This window comes from Lacerta agilis, chromosome 4, assembly GCF_009819535.1.
Source record: "Lacerta agilis isolate rLacAgi1 chromosome 4, rLacAgi1.pri, whole genome shotgun sequence".
NCBI classification, from domain to species: Eukaryota; Metazoa; Chordata; class Lepidosauria; order Squamata; family Lacertidae; genus Lacerta; species Lacerta agilis.
Window position 1 is genome coordinate 9,208,691 of NC_046315.1, and position 13,723 is coordinate 9,222,413.

Genomic DNA, 13,723 nt, shown 5'->3' on the forward strand with positions numbered 1-13,723 from the left:
CAGTTAGGGAACCGCCAGAAGGCCCTCGGAGCTGGACCTCAGTGCCTGGGCTGAACAATGAGGGTGGAGGCACTCCTTCAGGTCTACTAGGCCAAGGCCCTTCCTGTTGGCTTTCCACTACCACCAAGTGAAGAGAAATTTGTAGAAGTAGTCATTGGATTTGAAGCGGAAGCCCTTCTCTGGAACGTAGCCCTGGAGAGAGATCTTGTACCCTTTGGCCTCCACATCAATCTTGATGCAGTCGAGAAGGTCAGAAATGCCGGGAGAGGCTTTCCAGGGTCCAAACTTGACCACCGATTTCTTGTAGGAGTCCAAGCCGTTGAGGGTGTCGTGGCACTTGACGACATCCTCGTCAGTCTTCATCACGCACACCATTACGCTGGATTGCCGGGCCGCCACCGCTTCTGCCCTCGCGATGCGGATCATCAGCTCGATGTTCTCGTTGTAGCTGGGCACGCGGGCGAGGAACTGTTTCCTGGCCACCAGCTCCCCAAAGATCTGGGGAGAGTCCTCGAGCTGCTTGACCAAAGGCTCGATGTCGTAAAAGAGGGCTTCCTTGTACACCTCCTGGACGCAGTTTGTGGGCACCTGGTTGCTGCGCAGGTATTCCAAGATGTACTTGAAGTAAGTCCCGGGCCGGTCTATGAAATATCTTCCCTCGGGGTCCGTGCGGGGCTTGGTCTGCCCACTGGCAAACATCTCGGCCAGCTTGGAACCAGGGTGCTTCTTCAAGGTGCTTAGGGTGGTGGTGAATATCTCCCCGCCAACATTGAGCTCTATGATTTGAGACTGCTGGAAAGAAAGAAGAGGAAGCAAGTTGATATCCAGGGACGGATGGATCTGCCCACTCTGATTTCTCACTGTTTATCATTTTCCCAATCTTTAAGCAGTGGCGGAGGAAGGCTCCGCGGTACCCGGAGCGGCGAAAGAAAACGCCCCGGGGGCGGGGCGTCGTGACGTCACATCCCCCTTTTGCGCCGCAGAGCGAAAAGGCGGCTCCCCGCCGATCGCGCACGGCAACCCCACGAGCCGCCTTTTCGCTCTGCGGAGCAGAAGGGGTCCGCGGAAGCAGCGGTCCGACGACGGAGTGCGCCTGCGCGAAATGTTGTGCAGGCGCACTCCGCCGTTGGGCCGTGCGCTGCTGCTCCCGGGGTGATGGAGGGAGCGGCGGCGCGTGGGGAGTGGCAGGAGGGGCTGCCGCTTGTCACCCCCACACGCCGCCGTTCGCTCCGTTGCCCCAGGAGCGGCAGCACCGCACACACCGTGCACTGGCGTTCCCGGGGCGACGGAGCAAGCGGCGGCGTGTGGGGGTGACAAGCGGCAGCCCCTCCAGCCACTCCCCACGCACCGCCGGTCACCCTAGGAGCAGCAGCGCTGCACGGACGGGGTGCTCGCTCGGCCATGCGCTGCTGCTCCCGGGGTGACGGAGGGAGCAGCGGTGCATGGGAGTGGCGGGAGGGGCCGCCGCTTGTCACCCCCACACGCCGCCGCTTGTCACCCTCCCCTCCCCTGTCACCCGGAGCGTACTGCCCCTACCACCCCCCCCCCAGCGAAGCCCCTGCTTTAAGTTCATTAACACAGGCTTTTGGCCCTTATTTTGGAGGGTAACCAAGTATGTCTGGGGTCTTTTTTTGCACACTTGCTTTTGCAAACCCTCCAACATTTCTCCGATGAAAATAGGGATGTCCTGTTCCATAATAATAATAATTTTATTATTTATACTTCGCTGGAATTCCCCCAGCCACTCTGGGTGGCTTCCAACATATATAAAAACATAATAAAACATTAAACATTAAAAAACTGCCTTTAGATACCTTCTAAAGCTTCTATAGTTACTTATCTCCTTGGCTCAGGGATCACATGACTCTATAGCTTCCAACATTTCTCCGATAAAAATAGGGACGTCCTAAGGAAATGTGGGACATTCCAGGGTCAAATCAGAAACCAGGACAGCTTCTGTAAATCCTGGAAAACAAGGACACTTGGAGGGTCTGCTTTTGGTGGGGTGGACCTGTCTTTTTCTAAATATTTATGGATGAGCATTTTGCGTTCTTGGGTTGTTGTTGTTTTTAAATATTTTAGTAATAAACAAAATAAATCAAGGATAAAGAGCATGAAGAAATACTGCTACAGCAGGTTGAAAGCATTAGCGTTGAAACGTTCCAAAGCATTTTAACGAAATACTGCACTCATTTCCCCATAAACCTGTTGGGCTGGTTAATATGTATATTTTTTGTAAGAAAGTTAGCTTAATCATAGTTACTATGAACCCAAGGTTCTTGATTTATTCATGTTCTTATACTTGGTTTTTACGGGGTTGTGTTTTTTTTGCTATTTCTGTTCTTACATTGCTACTCATTTTGAGACACTTTCATGTGAAAAGCAATAATAATAATAATAATAATAATAATAATGGCAGAATAAGGGCTCATGCAGACTTCCATTTGTGCCACAATTTTTTGTCCCGCTGCTTTCCCTGGGAAAATCCTCTGCTGGATAGGAACAAACGTAAATCAGTGGAAACCCCCATTGATATTTGTTCCGATTCAGGGGTAAACAAGAGGGTTTTCCCAGCGAAAGCAGCAAGACAAAAAAACAAAAAAACCCACCCTCTCGGACCTGAGCTTGGAAGTCCCAAACCTGAGCCTGCAAATCACGACATAAACAGAAACCTGTTTATAAATGAAATAAATAAATAAAACAAAACCAGATGAGCCCTGAGACACATCCCTGTCGCATTGAGGGCTCACCCAGTTACCATTGCTCTGCATTTCTAGATGCAGGAAAACCCGCTTTTTACCGCTGGACCAGAGCAAACGGCAATTGGGGTTACAGCTGATTGCTTTTTGCTCAGATTCAGTGGGAAACTGCGGGTTTCCCCAGGGAAAGCACCAGGAAAAATGGGGGTGGGAAAACACTCCGACAAAGCTCTGGAAATCCCATACCTGTGGGGCAAAAGTTGGTGTGGATGATGGTCTCTGACAGGGCCGGGTTTAGGTTTGATGAGGCCCTAAGCTACTGAAGGTAATGGGGCCCTTTATATGTCCAGCTGTCCTTTGTCAACAACAAATTGTGGCTGTTTTTGCGTGTTGAATATATGCTATATGGTAATTTATGGACCTAATGGGTATCTCAAGCCATTTGCACATGCAGAATGTAGGCACCCTATATGTAGAAATGAGCAAACCAGTGATATTTTAGGGAGCAGGCTAGCAGGCGGGGCCCATGACTACTTACATCATAGGAGCCTACACAACACAAAACACTGTTGCTGTATGTCATTTTTAATTTATTTGGTTTTTTATCATATATTTTGGAAATGTACATCCAGGTTTTTTTTCCTTTAATTTTTTTGGGGGCCCCCAAGAGAGTGGGGCCCTAAGCTGTAGCTTGTTTTAGCTTATACGTAAATCTGGCACCGGTCCCTGAGACCAGTATTGTTAACTTTGATTAACAGGAGCTCTCCAGGGGCTCCGGCAGAGAGCAAGAAGTCACCAACTTACCTGGGCTGGGCCTTTCTGTTACCTGGAGATGCTGAGCCTTGAACCCATGACCTGCTGCAAAGCTCGGAGCTGCACAGCCCCTCCCCAGCTAGCTGTTCCAGGAAGTCCTGGGGGCCCCCATGATTCACTCACTCACCGTTTGCAGGTTGCTCCCAATTTGTTTCCGGAGGGAATTGGTTTCTGACGAAATGCTCATCTTTCACCTTCAACTCAGGCCTGCAAGCTTCAGATCCGCAGGAAGGGCAGCCAGCCCCCAAAGATCCCAGGGTGGTGTGTGTGTGTGTGTGCTGATTTCTCTCTCTTTTTCCCACTGCAGGTTTCCCCCTCTCAGCTGACTCCAGCACATCCACCTGCCTGCCACTTGGCGGCCACAGCTCCCTGAAGAACCTCCCAGGTGAGTTACAGGTGCAAAGCAGGGAGCCTGCAGGTGAAAATATTTTTTCCAGGCCGGCCTGTCTTCTGGCAGCGAACTTTTGCTGAGCAGCCCAGAGGCAGAAGCACTGCCTATATATTCCTCCCTGTGACACCTGCGTAAGAAGCCCTGGGTAACACCCAGCCGGGCAAACCATACCCACCCACTTTCTTCAGGTCTCACGTCCAGGTTAGTGTAGCCTGAAACACTCCCTTCTTGTGAACTGGTTACGCCCTGCTTCCGCAGCTTATCCCGAGCGACTGCTCTGTCATCCTCTTTTAAAGGCGCAGGAATCTCATTCGGAGCTTAGCCACTCTTTTGGGAGACGGGTCAATTGCCTGTTCCAGGCAGGGCTGCCCTCGCTCTGAAGGAACAGGTTTACAGCTCGGAGGAACTCCTAGACTCACCTTTGCCCCTTGAAGCCCAAATGACTACTGCGGCCAGGAATCAAAGAGTTGGAAGGGACCCAAGAGTCATCTAGTCCAACTCTCTGCAATTTCAGGAATCTCAGCTAAAGTACCCAGCTTTGGTTAATGTGCCAGGAAAGTGAGGCGCCGAAAAAGTGAGGAAAGAATGAATGATTAATGGTGTGATAAGAATTTTAAGGTCTCAAGTGTAGAATAAATATTCATATACAGTGGTACCTCGGGTTAAGAACTTAATTCGTTCTGGAGGTCCGTTCTTAACCTGAAACTGTTCTTAACTTGAGGTACCACTTTAGCTAATGGGGCCTTCTGCTGCCGCCGCGCCACCACCACACGATTTCTGATCTTATCCTGAAGCAAAGTTCTTAACCCGAGGTACTATTTCTGGGTTAGCGGAGTCTGTAACCTGAAGCATCTGTAACCTGAGGGACCACTGTGTTGTGTACTGAGTTGAATAGGATCCAAAATGCAGCATTCTGATTGGTCCTAGAACGATAGGATCCAGAATTCAGCAGTCTGATTGGTCCGCAGGAGCCACCCAATCCAGCTCCAGGTGGAAGTGAATCCGCAACCCGATTGGCATACAGGAGTATCCCGGAATTAGCCAATCACGTGGGGCCCATTGTGTAAATAGTGTATATAAAGCAGACGTTTTGGGGGAACTGCATTCCTCACTACTATGAGCTGAATAAAGAGCATGAAATTCACACTTGACTCCGAGTATATTTCACACTGTATGCACACGTATCTAAATATATGAACCATGTGTCTGAAATAGTACAGGAGAGCAATCCTGAAGCCATTTTGACTCTCCCAATGAGCTCAAATATTCCTCTGCAGTAAGGGAGGCAAATGGGGAAAGCCATCCCATCGTCTTTTTGCTTGCAAATCCAGTCTTGAGGGCGTATTTGTGTATGAATAGGGTGAGCCTGTGACCTGGATTCAGGAAACTAAAGTATTAACCATCGCAAAAGAATGGCCAGACTGCCCAGGTAATGCAATCAGTGACCATTATCAGGTATCCCGGCAGACAGGATTTCTGCTGTAGACCACCTCCTTCTGTGATGTATGTATAATGGGTTTTTTTGGGGGGGGTCTTGGGTACAGGGTGGGCAATTTCAAAAGTCTATATAAGGGCTTGCGCACCATTGTTTGGGGTTCTCTCCTCCCTCCTGCGTGTGGTGAGTGGGGACCCTGTTGCAACAGTTAATAAATATCAGGCTCACTAGCTGTTTTGCTTCTCAATATACTCTGGTTGGCCTCTGTTTTTTTATCCTACCAATAGGGAACCCACTTAAGGAGTCTATATGGGCTCCAGAATACCCCATAAGATAAAGGGAGTAGTTTTTCTTATAGAATCATAGAATCCTAGAGTTGGAAGAGACCCCAAGGGCCATCCAGTCCAACCCCCTGCCAAGCAGGAAACACCATCAAAGTATTCCTGACAGATGGCTGTCAAGCCTCTGCTTAAAGACCTCCATAACAATGGGAAGATGTATAAACATCCCACAAGCAAATCAAGATGAATGTCTGATGGATTCTCACTGTTGTATGCCTTCCTTTATTGAACAACAAACATTCAATGAAGACTGGACGCAGGCCGCATCGTAAACAATGTATTCAAAGCAGTATCGCACCACTTTAAATAAAAATTCCTCCAAGAATCCTGGGAATCGTAGGTTGTTAAGGGCGCTGAGAGTTGCTATTCCCCTCACAGAGCTACAGTTCCCAGAGTTCTGTGGGGAAAGGGATTGGTCGTCGAACCACTCTGAGATCTGTCGTTCCATGAGGTCTCAGCACCCTCAGCAGACTACAGCTCCCAGGATTCCTTGGGCAAACGCACGGCTGTTCAAACTGGCGCGATACTGCTTCAAATGTATACGGGTGCCGACCATTTTGCGTGCGCTCGACGGGGGGCCACCATCAAACCACTGCACCAGCTTTGTTTAAGGCTCACCCAGCGAGCTTCATGGCTGAGTGGGGATTTGAACCCAGGTCTCCGTGGTCCCGCTCCGACACTCTTAACGGCTTACACCACGCGGCTTTCATGTATATAAAAGTCCTATTGCTGTTTTCAGTTTGTGAATGCAAACATGGGCTTGGCTCCGGCGATGACTGTGGCACATTCCTTTCCCTTGATTCTGGCCGTGATTTTTCCTTGTCCTACGGCAGTCCATCCCAGGGTTCCAGGGCGTTTCCTTCCGTTGTGGAAATGCCTCTTGATCTGGTCCTCGCATGGTGAGTAAGACTCAGCCCTGCCCTGGCAAACAAAGCGGGGGTGGGGGGCGGCGGCACCATGTTCCAAATCTAGGCATCGTAAAGTACAGGTTATAGTAAGCCGGCAAACCCAAGGACCAGCCCCACAATGCTGGCAGCCTTGTCGCACAGCTCATTCCTCCCCTACATCAAACAGAGGTTTCTTCCCAACTCTGCAAACTTGGCAGCCCTCCTGCCGCACCCTTAAGGCGTTTCTCTCTCCATTTATGTTTCCCACACATAACTTGACCTCTCCTCCAGCTGTTGCTCCTCATGTATGAAATTATGGAATTGACCCCCATAAGACGAAGTGTGATGGCAACCGACTCAGAAGGCTTTAAAAGGATTGGACAAATTAGAAGGCTGGCAACAGCGCCGCCTTAAGGGTGCGGCAGGAGGGCTGCCATGTTTGCAGTTTCAACTTTGGGGTTCTCATCAGCTGTGCGCCATAATCATCACAATCATAACAAACAAAGGCTTGCCATATCTCGCTTTGCATGTCATGAGTCTATCTCATATATTAAACTCCAGTAGCTAATGAAAACAATTGCTTACGTAAATGGACTTTCCCACGATATTCTAATTTTTCGAGTTTCACCTGTATATGATGAATTTAAGATTCTCACCATCCTCTTTAAATTGAATGCTTTTAAGGGGGGGCAACCCCAAAACTAACACCACTGAATAAAATTAAGGGAGTTACACCGTGCAATTGATATTTCTTCTCTTTACAATTAGGTAAGCATCAGTGCTATTTTTCTAGAAAAAGAGGTGCCAGAACTCATCACGAACTTCTCCCTTGTTCTCATAATGGCAATGGTGGCCACCTGAGAGGTGCCGGAACTGAGTTCTGGTGAGTTTCGGCTGAAAAAAAGCCCTGGTAAGCACATATATAAGGTCCACTGGATATTTGAATGCTTTATTTCTTATAACACACACATATGTGCACACACACAAACACAGGTTTCAACCTAACTTCTAAATACTATTAATAATAATAATAATAATAATAATAATAATAATAAATTTATTTGTACCCCGCAGAACAATGTGTGAATTAATGAAACAAAATGAGGCGCTATTCAGAATAAGTATTTTTATTAACAGTGAGCCCATCGGCTCAAAATTCACTTACGTGCAAAACAATAAAATAAAGTTTACCTTTATGGAAGTAGGTTGCAAGTATTAGCCAGCAGAGACAATGCAATCATTGGACGTGAGCCGATTTCAAAATACATAAACATCCTCTTTGACATAGACATGTTTAGCATTTAGTTCACTTTGCAAGATTTATAAGCCACTCAATCATCAAACCCTTTAAGCGGGTTACATAAAATATTAAATATGCATTGAAATAATGTAAGCTTCCCTCCCACTCTATATAACCTATCAATTCAGTTATCAAGAATCGAAATCGTCAAGTATATTCCGTATCACAGAGCTCGTTGCACCAGAAAGTCCTCTGGAAGAATGTACGGCAAGACATGTCCGCTTCGTGCATTTGGACTCTGGAAGAGAGTGGCAAAATAACCCTGTGGAATTAATTGGAAAGTAATTCTGAATGCTTTCTCATCAGAGTGCCTTACCACTGTATTGGACTACTGCAATGCGCTCTACGTGGGGCTACCTTTGAAGGTGACCCGGAAACCACAACTACCCCAGAATGTGGCAGCTAGACTGGTGACTGAGAGTGGCTGCTTAGACCATATTACACCAGTCCTGAATGACCTACATTGGCTCCCAGTACATTTCTGAGCACAATTCAAAGTGTTGGTGCTGACCTTGAAAGCCCTAAACGGCCCCAGCCCAGTAAACCTGAAGGAGCATCTCCACCCCCCATTGTTCTGCCTGGATACTGAGGCCCAGCTCCGAGGGCCTTCTGGCGGTTCCCTCCCTGCGAGAAGTGAGGTTAAAGGGAACCAGGCAGAGGGCCTTCTCGGTGGTGGCGCCCGCCCTGTGGAACGCCCTCCCATCAGATGTCAAGGAAATAAACAACTATCTGACTTTTAGAAGACATCTGAAGGCAACCCTGTTTAGGGAAGTTTTTAATGTTTGATCTTTCATCGTATTTTTAATATCTTGTTGGGAGCCACCCAGAGTGGCTGGGGAAACCCAGCCAGATGGGCAGGGTATAAAATATATTATTTATTTATTTATTTCAATCTCCTTTTATAAAACAGCAAATCTAAACACAATGCTCTTTCTATACCCTTTGAACAGTTTCCCTTGGAACTAATTGTACTTGCACTTGGAACTAATTAGGGTTGCCATATGTCCAGGAAAACCCACACATGTCCTCTTTTGGGGGGGCCAACATGCCCATTCAGGCAGATTTTTACATTTTAAGGGAAATGTCTGGGTTGGGGGGGGTTTGGGGTTTGGGATGCTCTGCACGCTGCGGCCGCCACCAGCCTGAGCTGGGGAAAGAGGCATGCCGGCACGGTTTGGCAGCGGCTCGGGCTGTCCTCTTTTTTGATCTTCAAAATATGGCAACCCTAAACTGGACATTCAAACATTTTTGCACCTAGAAGCCCCAAGTGGAATCATACAACCATCTAATCCGACCCCCTGCAATGCAGGAATCTCAACAGGAATGCAAGAATCCAGAGCCATCTCACCCATTGGGGCTGGTGGCGCAGCGCACCAGGGCGCAATGGCCTGGAGGGCGCCTCCGCCCTCCAGCCCCGCTGGCAGCGCCTGCCGGCAGCGCCCTCTGACTCCCGGCAAGGGAGCTGGCCGGCCACGCCACGCCCTCTGGCTGCCCAGCAGAGCACAGGAGCTCTGCGCGCCCTTCCAGCGCTTCCGGGACGGGAGGCGAGGGCAGCCGGCTCGCCCTTCCAGCGCTTCCGGGATGGGAGGCGAGGGCGGCCGGCTCGCCCTTCCAGCGCTTCCAGGATGGGAGGCAAGGGCGGCCGGCTCGCGCTCCCGCGCGCATCCGGATGGCGCGGCGCATCCGGGCGGCGCGGCTGGGCAGCTTGTGCCCCATCGGGTGGGCGGCCGGCTGCGCGCGGAGCACGAGCTGCCCGGCTGCGCGCGGGAGCGCGAGCCGGCCGCCCACCCGATGGGGCACAAACTGCCCAGCCGCGCCGCCCGGCTGCGCCGCGCCATCCGGATGCACGCGGGAGCGCGAGCCGGCCGCCCACCCGATGGGGCACAAACTGCCCAGCCGCGCCATCCGGATGCGCGCGGGAGCGCGAGCCGGCCGCCCTCGCCTCCCGTCCCGGAAGCGCTGGAAGGGCGCGCAGAGCCCCGCGCCGCTCCAGCGCCACGCCCCTCATCCCCCGCTCGCCCACCCCCCTCCCAAGGGGCGGCAAGCGCGGGAGGGAGGCGGCGGAGAGGCGGCATGGCGGGGGCGCCGGAGGGATAGCCGCGCCAGGGCGGCAGATCCCCTTAAGACGGCTCTGCAAGAATCTCAACTAATGCCTCTATGAGAGAGGGCCATCCAAACTCTGCCTAAAAACCTCCAAGGAAGGAGAGTCCACCACCTCCCGAGGCGAGAGATAGGTGCACCTAAACAAAAAATGTTTTAAGTGGGCACCAGAAAGGGTACCACAAATCTGCCTTCCTGGTGTCAGTAGGTTTGGAATTCCCATTTGAGCAACGAAGGACATCTTACCTTTGCTCTTTGCACCATGCATTTCTCATCAGCTGAGATGAATTTCGCCCTGGTTAATCTGCCCCATAATTTCATTGTATTTGGAGGTGACGGCATTGGCCCTCCTTGTCAGCTGTGCGAGGACACGATACAAGCTGGACACGTGGTAATAGAAATAGCCTTCAAGGTTCTGCCTCTCTCTTTCTTCCTGTTCTTTCAGACGGCCGGCGACATCAGGGTTCTGGTTATCGAGAGGCACCAAGCCGCTTTCCACCGTCAGCTTGATGGATTTCAGCAGCGTGTAATAATCATACAGATCTTTGCCACCCGAGTCAGCCTCAGGCGTGCTGTCCTGCCATTCCAAAGGGACGCCCTGGAGAACGCTGGGGAACATCACCGTTTGCTCCATCTTGCGGACTGCAGAGAAGTAATCTTCCATGGTTGCGAGAGGAGAGACTTCTTTGAGCCCAAAGCGTGCCTCGGGGGGATCTCAGCTGAATTGCAGACAGTTCCCTTAGGTGTGAGTGTTCCTTGCTTCCAGTTGGTGTGGCAATTTATGAGCAAGCCTGGGTGGCAACCAGCCGTGGAAAGTGTGGTCAGGAAGAGCGGTGGACAACACCCCTCTGTCCCCAGCAAATCACATTTCTCCTCCTCCGGCATCTCATCATCAGTTGTCTCGTATGTGGCTAGAAATGTGACTTTATTTACAGTTTGGAATGAACCCAAACTAGAGGTGGACTGAGACTAGATTGACCCCGGTTGAAGCCAGGACTTGCTGATCAATAACTGACAAGTCATGATGTGCAGATGCTGAGTGGAAAATTCCAAGCCATATCAAGCAATATTTATTCCCGGAGTTTCAGAAGCCCTGGAGGACAAAAAAAACAAAGGCTTGCAATAACTACATGTTACAGGTGGGTAGCCGTGTTGGTCTGCCATAGTCGAAACAAAATAGAAAATTCTTTCCAGTAGCACCTTAGAGACCAACTGAGTTTGTATGTTCTCGAAGCTACTAACACGAGTTTGGCCAAACTGCGAGAGGCAGTGAAGGATAGGCGTGCTCTGGTCCATGGGGTCACGAAGAGTCGGACACGACTGAACGACTGAACAACAACAATGAGCCATTCCTACTCCTGAAGGCAGAGAAGTCTTGGATGCTTTTAACCCAGGCACCCCCAAACTCGGCCCTCCATATGTTTTGGGACTACAACTCCCATCATCCCTAGCTAACAGGACCAGTGGTCAGGGATGATGGGAATTGTAGTCCCAAAACACCTGGAGGGCCGAGTTTGGGGGTGCCTGTCTTAACCCATGCTTGATCTTTCATGGAACCTTATAATCACAAAACCTTAATCATAGAACCTTAGAGTTGGAAGGGACCCCAAAGGCCTTCTAGTCTAACCTCTTGCAATGCAGGAATCTCAGCTAAAGCATCCAAGACAGATGGCCATCCAACCTCTGTTTAAAAACCTCCAAGGAAGGACAGTCTACCGCTTTTCGTGAAACAGCTCCTCTGTTCCACTGCTGAACAGCTCTTACTGTCAGAAAGCTTTTTTTTCCCAAATGTTTAGTCGGAGTCTCCTCTCTTGCAGCTTGAAGCCACTGGTTTGAGTCCTCCAGAGCAGGAGAAAAGAAGCTTGCTCCCTCCTCCATGTGAGAGCCCTGGAGATATTTGAAGATGGCTATCCGATCTTCTCTCAGTCTCCTCATTTCCAGGCTAAACATACCCAGCTCTTTCTGGGCAATTCTGGGCTGCATCCATAGGAGTATAGCATCTAGATCAAGGGATGTAATAGTACCACTGTATTCCGCTCTGGTCAGACCTCACCTGGGATACTGTGTCCAGTTCTGGGCACCACAGTTCAAGAAGGATACTGACAAGCTGGAACATGTCCAGAGGAGGGCAACCAAAATGGTCAAAGGCCTGGAAACGATCCCTTATGAGCAACCACTTAGGGAGCTGGGTATGTTTAGCCTGGAGAAGAGAAGGTTAAGGGGTGATCTGATAGCCATGTTCAAATATATCCAAGGATGTCATATAGAGGAGGGTGAAAGGTTTTCTGCTGCTCCAGAGAAGCGGACACGGGGCAATGGATTCAAACTACAAGAAAGAAGATTCCACCTAAACATTAGGAAGAACTTCCTGACAGTGAGAGCTGTTCGACAGTGGAATTTGCTGCCAAGGAGTGTGGTGGAGTCTCCTTCTTTGGAGGTCTTTAAGCGGAGGCTTGACAGCCATCTGTCAGGAATGCTTTGATGGTGTTTCCTGCTTGGCAGGGGGTTGGACTGGATGGCCCTTGTGGTCTCTTCCAACTCTATGATTCTATGATTCTATTCTATGATTCTAAGCACTCCTTGCAAAGTAAAATAAAAGTTTATTTTATTTTATTTTATTTATTAGGCTTATATACCACGCTTCGTCTCAGAGCAGTTCACAAGAAACAAAAATAATGCAAAAGCACAAATAAATAGCTAAAGCGAAAACAACAAAACAATCCCCCCCCTTTCCCACACACACATTTAAAAGGCTATAGAAAATCAGTCAAAGGCCTGGTTGAAGAGGAATGTTTTCGCCTTGCGCCTAAAGACATATAATGAAGGCACCAGGTGAGCCTCTCTTGGGAGAGCATTCCACAAACAGGGAGCCACACAGAAAAAGCCCTGTTCTCTAGTTGACACTTTCCGGACCTCACATGAAAGAGACACATGAAGAAGGGCCTCAGATTATAATCGCAGGGTCCTGGTCGGTTTATATGGGGAGAGGCAGTCCTTGAGGTATTGCCGTCCTGAGCTGTTTAAGACTTTATAGGTCAAAACAAGCACCTTGATGTGATTGTGGAAACAAATGGGAGGCCAGTGCAGTTGTGCCAGAACTGGTGCCATATGTTCAGACCATATTGTGTTGTTCAACAATCTGGCTGCCAATTTTTGAACCTGCTGCAGTTTCTGAACCGTCTTCAAAGGCAGCCCCACGTATAACTCATTGCAGTAATCCAACCTAGAGGTTCCCCGAGCATAGACAATAGAAGTTAGGCTGTCCCTGTCCAACAGGGGAATAGCTGGGCCACCAGCCAAACCTGATAGAAGGTACTCAGTGCCACTGAGGCCACCTGAGCCTCAAGCAATATCTATTGATCCAGAAGGACTCCATACTACGTACCTGCTTCTTCAGAGGGAATGTAACCCCACCAAGAGCAGGCAACCTCCCAACCATCTGGTCTAGAGAACCACCCACCAACACTGCCTCAATCTTATCTGGATTGAGGTTCAGTTTGTTGGCTCTCATCCAGTCCATTACTGAGGCAAGACAACGATTTAGCACGTCCACTGCCTCACCTGCAGATGTAAAGGAGAAGAACTGTGTGTCAACAGCATATTGCTGTCAATGTCCTCCAAAACTCCGGATGACCCCACTCAGCAGTTTCACGTAGATGTTAAACAGCATACGGGATAAATTCAAACCTTGAGGAACCCCACATGGAAGGCTCCAAAGGGCCAAAGAGCACTCGCCAACCATCGCCTTCTGGAAACA

General features: G+C 49.6%; 2 protein-coding genes across 3 annotated transcripts; both read right to left on the bottom strand.

The window, feature by feature from the left end:
• Window positions 1-100: 100 nt before the first annotated feature.
• Window positions 101-3,719, bottom strand: KCTD14 (potassium channel tetramerization domain containing 14). 2 transcript variants are annotated; one of them, XM_033145743.1, is made up of 2 exons: window positions 3,640-3,719; window positions 101-792 (listed from the first exon to the last, which is right to left on the bottom strand). In XM_033145743.1, the coding sequence occupies exons 1-2, from the start codon at window positions 3,697-3,699 to the stop codon at window positions 118-120; spliced, it is 735 nt and encodes a 244-aa protein (XP_033001634.1). In that variant the 5' UTR covers window positions 3,700-3,719; the 3' UTR covers window positions 101-117. The 2 variants fall into 2 exon arrangements, with proteins under 2 accessions (XP_033001634.1, XP_033001635.1); XM_033145744.1 differs by having other exon boundaries at window positions 101-789; window positions 3,640-3,709.
• Window positions 3,720-7,696: 3,977 nt separating this feature from the next.
• LOC117044951 (thyroid hormone-inducible hepatic protein-like) lies at window positions 7,697-10,694 on the bottom strand. The gene is made up of 2 exons (XM_033145745.1): window positions 10,213-10,694; window positions 7,697-8,104 (listed from the first exon to the last, which is right to left on the bottom strand). The coding sequence occupies exon 1, from the start codon at window positions 10,628-10,630 to the stop codon at window positions 10,241-10,243; it is 390 nt and encodes a 129-aa protein (XP_033001636.1). The 5' UTR covers window positions 10,631-10,694; the 3' UTR covers window positions 7,697-8,104; window positions 10,213-10,240.
• Between the last annotated feature and the right edge of the window lie 3,029 nt (window positions 10,695-13,723).